This window comes from Hyperoodon ampullatus, assembly GCF_949752795.1.
Source record: "Hyperoodon ampullatus genome assembly, chromosome: 10".
Lineage (NCBI taxonomy): Eukaryota > Metazoa > Chordata > Mammalia > Artiodactyla > Ziphiidae > Hyperoodon > Hyperoodon ampullatus.
The window spans coordinates 57,177,167-57,189,247 of NC_136923.1; the positions used below are offsets into that span (position 1 = coordinate 57,177,167).

Here is a 12,081-nt window from a genome sequence, read left to right on the forward strand (position 1 = left end):
CTGTTTACTCTGGAGGAAAAATAAGAAAAATGCTTGTAGTAAATATGCAAAACTGTTCTTATTAGCAACGGTTTCTACTTTAAGTCCCTCTTCTATACCAGCTACCAAGAGTCTTCAAATGAAGGGCCCAGGCAGATACCATTGTGTACAATACAGCAGGACCAGAGCTCTCCACTGGTACCTTTGCACTGCGTGCTTCACACCAGGAGCCCAGGAGGACTCCAGTCTCAGTGCTCAAAGACACTGATGCCCCAACCAGACTTCCCTGTGTCTGCCAGCTCAGTCATACCCACTTCTACAGCGACAGTGTAATATGAAAAAGGGGTGGGTGGGCAGGGGTACGGAGACTGGGAAAACAAACACAGGGAAGATCAGTGTCCCTTTCCCACCATCTTCCCTTCAGGCCACACTTGAATCGACAAAACAAAGAAAATCCATAGCAGGAAAGATTTTCCCCCCAACAGTCCAGCAGCCTCTGGCTATGAAACCTCAAGATGAAGGCCAGGAACACCCTTTAGTCTTCTTAAAGCCCCCTCAGGTTAAGTATTTGGATTCCATTTTGCACATAAAAACATGGAGACTCATAGAGGGGATACAACCCAGGCCTCTGATAAAAGGGCAGGCCCCAAATCTTCTTCCACAACCCGACCCCTCACCTGGGGCAGTGGTCTATTTCAGGGGACTTCACCAAACAAGGTCCCGTGAGCTTCCAAAGTCACGGTGAAGCCTGAAAGAACCCTTGGACAAGAAGATTGTTGGTTTCAGAAGCATAGTTTTGAACAAGCAAAATTCAAAACTTCACATTTCTTGATCAGAAAGTAAAGCTAAATGATTCTGACCATGGAGAAAATTATTAAAAAAAAAAAAAAGCAAAAGGACCGATTTGTCAGTTAGCTGAAAAGTACCTTCACAGAGAATAAACATCAAATATCAGGTCAGTCAGTGACAATAGAATCTTTTTATAAGCTCAAACTTACAAAACCCAGAAAGCACATCAATGAAGCAGATGTGCCTATTTCTGCCCTGCTTCTGGGTCACACACCACGGACTTCCCACAATCATTGTGCTACATTTGTACTCCTCTGTCCTATCAGCTTCCACTGGTAGTAACCACCTCGTTCACACCACATGTGCCCATTTCCCCAAAGCACCTATTTCTTGGACCTCAGATTCTACAGATTGCTAGGTGTGAAAACTTCCTCTTCCACCCACATTGCTTTAACCAAGATGAGGCCAGAAAGGGACAAGACTAAAAGTATACCAAAGCAGGAAATCGACTTATGCAAGAAGACATGCCAATTTTAGAAAAGCACTGCAATCTCCATTGTGGCCATAATGTCTTAAATGAAAAGGCTTCACATTTACTTTATTTGGTAAAAATTCAAGACTGTCTTTTGCTACAGGCACAATTTCCCATTGATAACTAATAGAAAATCAGCCGTGTTATTACAGGAAACAGAAGGAATAAATGACAGCCTGCCTGGGCCTCCCAGCAACACACCCAATTTATTTTCCCTCTGGTGTCCGTCTGGAATACAGTGGGCTACTTGCATCCTTACGAATGCTCCTCAATGCCTCTGGCCACACTAGCTCTACCAGTTCTTCCCCTCCACCTTGTAAGAGTTCATAAAATTTAACAAAACACATGGACCACTTTGATAACATAGCAAGGGAATGATTTTTATATTGAGACCTTATTCACTTATTTCAAAGATTCAACCCTTGCTCAAATCACTCACATCTTTCTCAGGATGGCCTTCAGAGCCAGTCTGAGTTCTGAGTTAAAACCAGTTCCACAATACAACTTTCTTCCCACCATCTTCACCAGACTGCCTCTGGCTAACCTTGGCTGAAATTCAAGTTCACCTTCAGAACAAAAATTTACCAAAATGAGGATATTAAGATAAATAATTAAGATATTAAGATATGTGTACTGTAGAGGCTGAAGGCAAATTCTAAAGGAGTCTCAAAAATATTCTGAACTACGGTAACACTGAAAAAAGTACAAACACTCCCTAGGTAAACTCTGCTCCTATTTCTCCCGCGGCAATCCCACAAGGCTCCACCTTAAAAATGGTATTTTTTGGGCTTCCCTGGTGGCGCAGTGGTTGAGAGTCTGCCTGCCGATGCAGGGGACACGGGTTCGAGCCCTGGTCTGGGAAGATCCCACATGCCGCGGAGCAACTAGCCCCGTGAGCCACAATTACTGAGCCTGCGCATCTGGAGCCTGTGCTCCGCAACAAGAGAGGCCGCGATAGTGAGAGGCCCGCGCGCCGCGATGAGGAGTGGCCCCCACTTGCCACAACTAGAGAAAGCCCTCGCACAGAAACGAAGACCCAACACAGCCAAAAATAAATAAATTAATTAATTAATTTAAAAAAAAAAAAAATGGTACTTTTTATCCTGTGTTCTCAGCGCTTGTCTACATCTCCAAATCTACTCGGCCCACATTTTCAAGTATCTGTTAGTAATTCCCAAGTCCCACCAGCATCAGAATTTCAACTTAAAATTTCTATAGTTTAAATCTTTATTCTGCCACCCCAGTGGTTATATTCTCCTTCTTAGCTTTAAAAAAAAAAAGTCAGCTTAGATTTATATAGTACACAGAAAAAGCACAATAAATATTTTCAGAAGGAAGGAAAAAGTGGGGGCAGAAGGGATCATTTTACAAACACCATCACAGGCAGGAGCAGGCGTTATGAACCCGAGGCTTACAAAGCTCAAAGCAATCTTGCATCACCACCCAGCAAATCACTAGTCAAGTCAAACTCAAGCTCAATCTTCTGTCTTTATTTTCCATCTCCTACCTCTTATTTCCTTATCAAAAGTTTACTTATTTTACATCACACTCAACTCTTGTTCTACCCAAAGTGCTCCCTGACCCCAGTACCTAAAGCGAATTCTCCATCCTCTAACCCCATGGTGTTTCATGCACAAACGCTATGGCTCTAATCACACGTGGACTTAGAACACAGCACAGCACACTACCTACGAAATCTTCTCCTGCTAGATCAATGGTTGCTACGGACTGAACTGTGTCCCCACCACCACCATTTTCATGTCGAAACCCTAAACCCAAAATGACTGTAGCTGGAGAGGTGATTAAAGTTAAATGAGCTCATATGGGTAGGGCCCTAATTTGATAGGTGGCCTCGTAAAGAAGGGGAAGAACCAGTAGCCAAATCGGTCCGCACCTTGACTTCAAACTCCCAGCCTCCCAAACTGCGAGAAAATAAAATATTCACTGTTTAAGCCACCGAGTCTATGGAATGTTATTATGGCAGCCCAAGCAGACTAAGACAGGGTTTGGTACCAGAAGTTTTCAATTCTGGCTGCATCTAACAACCACACCTGAGAGGGCTTTTAAAAATTGTGATGTCTGGGTCCCACCCTAGACCAGTTAAAACAGAGATGCTGGGGTAACACCCAGGCATTGGTATTTTTAAAAGCTCCCCAAATAATTTGAATATCAGATTCTAGACTAAGAACCACTGCACGGGGCTTCCCTGGTGCCACAGTGGTTGGGAATCCACCTGCCATCAGGGGACATGGGTTCAAGCCCTGGTCCGGGAAGATCCCACATGCCGCGGAGCAACTAAGCCCGTGCGCCATAACTACTGAGCCTGTGCTCTAAAGCCTGCAAGCCACCACTACTGAGCCCTTGCGCCTAGAACCCGTGCTCTGCAACAAGAGAAGCCACCGCACCGCAACAAAGAGTAGCCCCCGCTCACCACAACCAGCGAAGGCCCGCGCACAGCAACGAAGACCCAACACAGCCAAAAATTTTAAAAATAAATAAAATAAATAAATTTAAAAAAAGAAAGAAAACGGGCATATCATGCCAGACACCCAAGGGTTAAGGGGCATAGCCCAAGACCCCTTCCCTCACCTGGCTGCCCAGCCTAAGTGACTGGAAAATACAAAAAAATAAAAAAAAAACACTGCACGAAACTTAAGTATAATGAGGTCAGAGACCATGTCTCATTAACCTCCATAACTCCCTCTAACTCCTAGCATATAGTAAACATGCAATAAAACTATTTAATGAATGACACATGTATTTAAATTTTCTATATTTGATAATCATTATACTAACAAATAGTTGAAAAAATATATTCATTCGATATTCATTCTGTTAAACACTTATCAGGCACCTACTATGTACCAAGCAACATGCTAAGGACTGTTTATACACTGATGTACCTTATTCTGCAGCATAAACATTTAAAACTCTGTCTTTCAATTAATCATATTTAGTTAATTAACAAATCCTTTAATCTGGAAAACTTCCCAGTAACAGTTCTTTAGCAAAAACACAATGCAGGATAGTAAACACCACGTTCTTAAAAACGTTTTCCCTCAATCTCTTTACTTACAAATGTAAAAGTATAATGGGGGCTGGTGGGGGGAGAAGGTTAATTTGGGAATCAACGTTCTTATTTGGGCACATTTTGTGTGGCCCACTTCTATCGAGTCTAAGGTACTTGCGTTTTTGACATCTACACACCTAGAGATTCCTACAAATATAGCATTAACACCCCTAGAGATAAATAACCATACTAATCGAGTCAATGAAACATGAACTTTCTGTGCTGAGTCAAGAACCCCTTGAGACCAGCTGGAAGTATTTAAAAACATACAAGTTTAAGGCTTGAAGCAGCCTCAGCTTCTGATACATCTTACTCTCCCTGCCTCTCATCCTCAAATCTCAGATTATGCCATTCAGAATTCTTAAAGGACCTGAGGTTACTGGTGAAGTCTGAAACAAGTCAGTCCTACTCATTCCCAAATTCAATTCGGTGCTAACTGCATAACAGTACAGTGCCTCCTGGGGCTGGTGGAGAATGTCTTGCAGTCTAGGTGTAATTAACTGGCCTATCCTTTCTAAACATCCTTTCGCTAATATAGTTAAAGATATGGAACCATATGAAAGACATTTACTGGTCACCACGCAAGGAAATATTCCCATTTTCACATCAGATTTTTCTTCATCTCTCAAGTTATATGATACATACATATAGACATACCCCGTCTATAGGTTTCACTCCATTTCTCAAGGAAAAAAACTCCAGATTAGAACGAAAGAAACTCCATACTCAGGTTATTTGACATTTTGGTGGTTTTTAAAATTCCAAATATTAAAAAAAAAATTGCAAAACACTGGAGGGTGGTGACCATCAGGGAAAGCATCCTCTGAAATTGATTTTTTAAAAAAATGAACACGACTTAGACAGGTGTGGGGGTGGGACAGAAAGGGAAAAATTCCAAAAAGAAGGAAAAGCATGTCAAATGGCCTAGAGGAAAAACAAAAACAAAAACAATTTGGCATATGTTAGGTATATTTAAACTTTTTTACCACAACCCCGAGATACTTTACACCTGGACGCAGTACACACATCTATGTGTATTTACGTATGTGTGCAAGGGTACCCCTTCCTACCTGACCTGCCTACCTGATCCAAGCTCTCACTACCCAAACTAAGGTTCCTAACAGATTCACATAAGTTATTTTTAGGATGGAGCTGGTGTCCCTCCCGTGGCGGGGAACACAGGTGCCTCCTGGAGGAGAGAACCTGAAGCATCACACCTGCAACCTTCCCAGCACCGCCCTGGGGCGTGGGAGCACTTGGCTCGAGGTCCCCTCTCCCTACCCCTGCAGCAGGCTTGGGCTGACAGGCATCACAAAGCCCAGCTCCCTTGCCTCCAAAGCAGGACAAGCCCTGCAGCACACCCTCACTCAGCCTCCTCTCCTCCTGCTCCTGTTCCCCTCCCTCCCTGGCAGGTTTTTCCTAAGAACACTCCATGAATAAATCACCTGCACATACAACACCCAAGTGGTGCCCAGGTGCCCGAATCTCGTTCCTCAATACCGTGCCCAAGTAAAGGAACCAGGGCTTGTCTGAGAAATGAGTAATTCTATGGCTGGGTCAGGGGAGGTCCTACAGGAGCCAGAGATATCTTGTGTGAGAAAAAAAGGAAATGCTCAAAAAATGATGGGAGCACGTCCCAAGGACCCAGAAGCTGGTTTGAACGAACTCTCACTGGCCATATCTGAGAAAATGTGAGTACCAAAATAATTACACACAGTAACAAATGATGAACCATGGAGAAGATAGAAATTCATGAATCCACACCAATAACAAATCTATAAATCAATAAGAAACAAAATGGTTTCTTGTCTACAGCAAAATGTCAACAACCATCTAATAAACGTGGAGAGAGCACTGGAGGTAGAAAACCATCATTCTGTAACCATCATAGGAAAGACTGAATCGGGCAAAAATCATCAATGGAGGCTCAATCAAAGGGGGATTTTTGATGAGGAATGAACATCTGCATGGTCTTCAATGGTCTCCCCACAGATTACTTATTAATTACAAGAGAGGAAAAAACATAGCAAAGAAATGGGACAAGACCTTGGCCAGGTGGTCAAAATTACAACCACCCACGAGGGACGGACCTCCCATGCCTCCAGGTGTGATGCCCCGATGCAGATGGTTCAACTGAGATCTCGCTTGGGATCTGATCAAAAGTCAGATCAACACACAATGAAGGAAAGTTCTACCTGTCACTCTCTTACACTTGCAGTATCTTCCTGTTATTCTTGGATAAAATTCAAACTCCACCAACGGGTTTAGGAGACATTTCATGATCACAGTCCAAACCCCACAGGGCCTCCAAACACATCCCTCTTTGACTTCAATGCTTCTCTCTTTCCTGTGCTCTCTGCTAATGCCAGCATTTTTAAATTTCGGAGAACAGAGGACTTCCCTGTCAGTCCAGTGGTTAAGAATCCGCCTTCCAATGCAGGGGACTCGGGTTAGATCCCTGGTCAGGCAACTAAGCTCGTGGGCCACAACTACTGAGCCCCTGTGCTCTAGAGCCCGCTCGCCATAATGAAAGATCCCGCATGCCGCAACGAAGATCCCACATGCTGAAATAAATAAATTTTTTAAATAAACAAATAAATTTCAGAGAACAATTTCAGGTTATTAATCTAATGAGACAAAAGCAACATATTTTCTAGTGCAAACATGATTTGAGCTTAGCAATACATAAAACGTGGGAAGTCAGATTTTTAGCTCTCAACTTGAATATAATTTGTGTGTAACCAGATACTGTGAAAACAGAAGCAATAACAAAATAAAAAATTTTCTAATCAACTACATTCTAGTATTTTTCCATATTAATCACACAATGCTCAGGGAAAAAAAAAAAAAAAAAAGATTCTCCCAACCGTTTAGATGTCTAACTTGAAAAGCAGAATCTTCCAGTGACTGAGGGTGCTGGTATACCTAAAGCTCATCTACCTCCATCTCCACGGGAACCACCAAAAGAACCCATGCAACCTAAGTATTCCAAGAGCTGCCATAATGCCATCCTCCCAAGATACACACATCTTACTCATGGAATGTCATGAAATTCTTGAGCCCACTTCCCACCCCTGAGCCCGCTCACTACCACGTTCTTCCCCTTATTAGACTTCTGGAAAAAAACACCCATGAAGGGAGACACACACACACACACACACTTAAGGGAACTTCTCTTCTGCTGCCCCCACTGTGAATCCACCCTAATAGACGAGGCAGGGAAACTACCTACCCTGCTCAAAGAGGAAAAGGTAGAAGAAAAACAGAGGAGAAGGGAATCTCTTCCAGTTGTTAGAAAAAGTAAGAAATCAAACTTCTCAGACCCAGATTCCTGTGAGTTGTCACCTGGGAATATAATCATGTCAGATGATTTCTCTGGACTCTGGAAGCAGCAAAGGCTTAACTGGGTGTCCTTTCAGGACAGCACTGGGCTGGACTTCCCATGACTGGGCTATTTTACAACTTGTTAGGGGCAGAGGTTAAATTCTAAAACTTTGTCCAACAGTGATAGAAGTAATATCTGACCAGTGGCAAAGATAACCCCCAAAATGACAGTTTATGGCCCTATTTAAATTAACCAGCTTTTATCTAAGCCAACAATCTATGACATAGTCTAGTATCTACCGTCTCAATGCTTTTTGGAGTGTTTTTTACATTTTACTGGTTCCCTTACTAATTACTGAGTTGAAGAAAATCTTCAACACATATTCACTTTGTATTAGCATAAGTAATCATTTTACCTTTCTGGAAATTCTACTTCAACAAGCACCACTTGTAACAACCTTTCTATAGGTGATCAATAAACAACCTCTAAAATTTCAATCCCCTAAATTTGACTGGATTTTAAAAATAAATACAATAGTTGCAGAAAGAGTTATAAATTGGTAAAGTTATAACTTGGAATAAGACTAACTGCTTAAGTTCTTTTATAGGAGAATGAACTATACTGTATATTTCTTGAATCATTACTGTGTGATCAAAGGTCCTGTTTACAGCTACAGATGTAGGGAGAACTTCTCTAGGAGCAGGGGGATTAGGCTGATAAGAAAACAAAGCTGAAGATCAAGTCAATAAACCTGGGAGACTTCAGAGCCCTGTTTCTCCTCTGCATGTTAGAACTGCCCGTGGACTATTTTAAACCGCCAGAGGCTTGGGCAAAGTAATTCTGAACATCTGCAAGTGCAAACAGCAACTAGTGTTATTTAAAAATTTCTCTCTCCCTCACACTTTCCCTGGGTGTTTTGGACTCTCCAGCTTTTTCTCTTTGCACTCAAATAGTAAGAGAAAATAGTGAACGTAATTATGGCTGATAAGCTTCCAAAGAGTGCTGGTATAACCTCTACATTCACAGAAAGGAAAATTGCTTAAATAAAACTACATATAAGTATTCAACCTGCATTTCATTGTTGGGTTCAGAATTTCCTGATAAAAATGGACAGTTACTTAAAATGGCAGTTAGTTAAAAGCCGCTGCCAAACGAAAATCAAACTTGTATAAAGATTTTTTAAAACCTAACGTAAACCAATGAGAAAACAGATTTTGCTATATAAGCTTCATGTGGCATATCTACTCATCTACTCATCTACTCAGAAACATATCACTGTGTACTGTAAGAAGCAAGAGGAATATCAAAATATGAACCTATGTTTCAACCTATGAACCAAACAAAAATTAAGTTTAAAAAGAAAAAAGCTGACTTCAATACATTTGTATCCTGATATTTAAACAAGGAAATATTTTAAAAATTGTCCTACTTGCTGAGTCCACTTTCTTACTTTCCATTCCAATCTTGTTTCCATGTCTGCTTTCATCTGAATGTCCAATGAGCATCATGTTGTTAGACTGGACCATCACCAGCCACCCAGCTGAAGTCAAGAGCCTAGGAATTACTCTTCATGCCTCCCTTTCGCTCACCACTCTTATTCAATGCAACAGCAAGTCCTGTCAATTTCTCCTCCAAAACATCTTCCGAAGCTTTGTCTTTCTTTCCATTTCTTCCTAATACCAGCCCAGGCCAATACATACCAACATATCTGGCCTGGACTGCTGCTACCATCTTAACCTTCCTCTCAGGGCCCCTCTACAATGCTACCACTGCTACCAGGGTAGTAAAGGCATAACGTATCATATTATGCCACTGCCCTCTTTAAAACCCTCCACACGTTTTTGATAACATCAGGAAAAGTCCAAATGCTTACCTATCACCACTCAAGCCCTGCAGCATCTAGGTTCTGCCTACCTTCCCAGCATCTTTCCTGACAGATCTCCTCCACACTCTGGCCCTCACTCCAATCAAATCATTAAAGCACTTGCACCTTGGAGCGCCTTAGCATACTGGTTCCTTACCTCTTTACAGGACTGCTTTCTCTGGTCCTTCAGATGCCAATTCACATGACACTTCCTCCTAGTGCTCTTCACTGACCCTTCCACCTAAAGTGGTCCTCGCTTTACCATCTACCTCTGTCACCGCTTATTTTCTTCATGTTTACCACAATCTGTAAAAGTGTGTACGGGGAGAGGGGTGCTGCCTTCTTTCTTCCACCACTAGAACACAAGATCTAGACAGAGCAGGGACTTTCTGTCCTATACACTAGTTTCCTAGGGCCTAGAACAAGACACGACACACAGTGAGGTGGCAACAAGTATCTGTTTACTCCATAAGGACTCAAACGGCAGCACGGCCTGCAGCACGGCCTGCAGCCCGGGCTGGACGTGGGATTCTGAGTCCCACCCGGGCTCGGCTCCCCCAGCCCCAAGACTTGTCAGCTACACGTCTATTTCCTTCTCCCTGAGTCTCCTAAGGGGCTGTTTCACTTCTGGCTCTCCAAAGGTTGGAAGCCATTCCTCCTCCCACCGCCTTGAGTTTTCACAACCATAAAACGAAGGGAATGTCCTAAAGCCAATCAGCACTCCCCCCAGACCCGCAACTCTGCGAGCATCCTCCGCGCCCGGTACCACAGGGGACCCCTGAGGACGGCGTCGGAGGCGGGCACTGACGCCGCGCAGCACCAGGAGGGCGCGCCTAAGTCAAGGGGACGGGACCGGGAGTCCGGAGACACTTTCCAGAGAAACGGGCCTTCCCCCTGACCGGTGTGTTCAAGTCGGACCACAGATATTTAAAGGAGCCTGTGCCCCAAACTGTGCAAAGAGCATGATGACAAGGAGGCAGGCGCTAGGGTGGGAAAACGTCCGCAAGCCACAGTCGGACGGCCATCCCCGAACCCTCGCGCCGAGGGCCGGCGGGCCGGGCGCCGGGGACGCTGGGGGGCGGGGCGGCCTCAGCGCCGCGCCACCTCCAGCCCGCCCCCTGCCCCACGCCCGCCGCACGCCCCCGAGGCTCCGCAACCCCCGCCTCCCGCCCCGTACCTGTGGGGTCAAGGGCCATGTCCGCGCGCGGGAGGTGGCAGCCGCGTGGCTGCCCGCACAGTGGGGCGGGGCTGGGCCCCACGTGAGATGGGGTGGGCGGCACGCGGGAGCAGGAGGAGGAGCGCGGGGCCCTACGCAAAGCGGGGCGGCCCCTGCCCCTCTGACTTCCTGGTCGCGACTTCCGCCGCCCACTGCGCCTGCGCACTCCTAGCCCCGCGCTCAACCCCGTGACCCGAGTGGGAGGACTTGTTGGAGGGAAGGACCGGGGAGGGGGTGTCCCTGCGCACCCGGGGTGGGGTGGGGGCCGCCTGGACCGCGCAGGCGCGCCGGGGGCCAAAGGGAGCGCCTGCTGGCCCATCCTGTAAGTGGCGTGCCCGGGGGATGCGCGTCCCGGGGCGATTCGGTTCAAGTCCAAGCCTCTCCCTGCACTCCCGCCTTCGAACCAAAGGAAACAGACTGCTCCTTTGTTTTTTCTTCGTTAACGTTAATTCATTCATAAGTGTCTATTTCATGCCTGCCAGGTTCCAGCCACAGTTCTGAATACTAGGGTGAAATAACTGGATAAAAATAAGGTCCTTAAGTCCCGAGGCGCACAGTGTTGGCAGGGAACCCGGGTATGGGCAGCACGCTGCTAAATGCGGCGAGCGGCACTTAAAGGCGGTGCAGCATCCTTGTACTGTGTGTACCATCCTGATTCCACCACCACCACCACCACCACCCCCCCACGGATCGGAAGCCTGTGCCTCCCCCGGAGGTTACAATTAGGAAGTGGGCGTTAGGGGTACCTCTGTCTCGTGAAATGATACCCTCAGGGCGCACAGTCCGACTTGGGTGATGCTACAAATCCCCACTCTGGCAATTAAAGCTGCATGTTTGTGAGAAAAAAATGAAGGAAGGTGATAGCCATCGTCCTCAAGAACCCCAACTGTCCCCTTCTCAGTAGAAGAAACTTTCTGAGTAGCAATGATGCTCATACCCACTCACCAACCAGCCTTCAGAAAGGCTCCCTTGTCGTATCTACGTGTAGCTAGCTCCAGCCCCCGAAGGGTGAGGTGAAGGGTGAGGTGCGGATGGGGACAGATGGGACAGATGTTAGAAAAACAAGGAGCAGCTGCTTCTTCCCTGTGAGGGATTTAAGGCTTTCAAAACGATCCCCTCCCCACCTACATGCAGGCCCTCCTCCCCTGCTGCTGCTTCCGCCTGGTCAGTTGGCAGAGAAGCTGATGAGGTGGAGCAGGGCTGGGAAAGTGGGTCTCTGCTCAGCAGGTCTTCCGTTTAAGGGCCTATTTGGGCATAACGGCCCTTATTACAGCTGTAGGATGAGGTGCCAAGCTGGAGAATTAAT

General features: G+C 45.5%; 1 protein-coding gene across 1 annotated transcript in view; it reads right to left on the bottom strand.

The window, feature by feature from the left end:
• CMC1 (C-X9-C motif containing 1) overlaps nt 1–10,770 on the bottom strand; it is a 71,940-nt gene extending 61,170 nt beyond the window's left edge. The window contains exon 1 of the mRNA XM_079712242.1: nt 10,737–10,770. Within this exon, the coding sequence (XP_079568368.1) occupies nt 10,737–10,755 (19 nt within the window). The 5' untranslated portion in view covers nt 10,756–10,770. The remainder of the gene's footprint in view (nt 1–10,736) is intronic.
• Between the last annotated feature and the right edge of the window lie 1,311 nt (nt 10,771–12,081).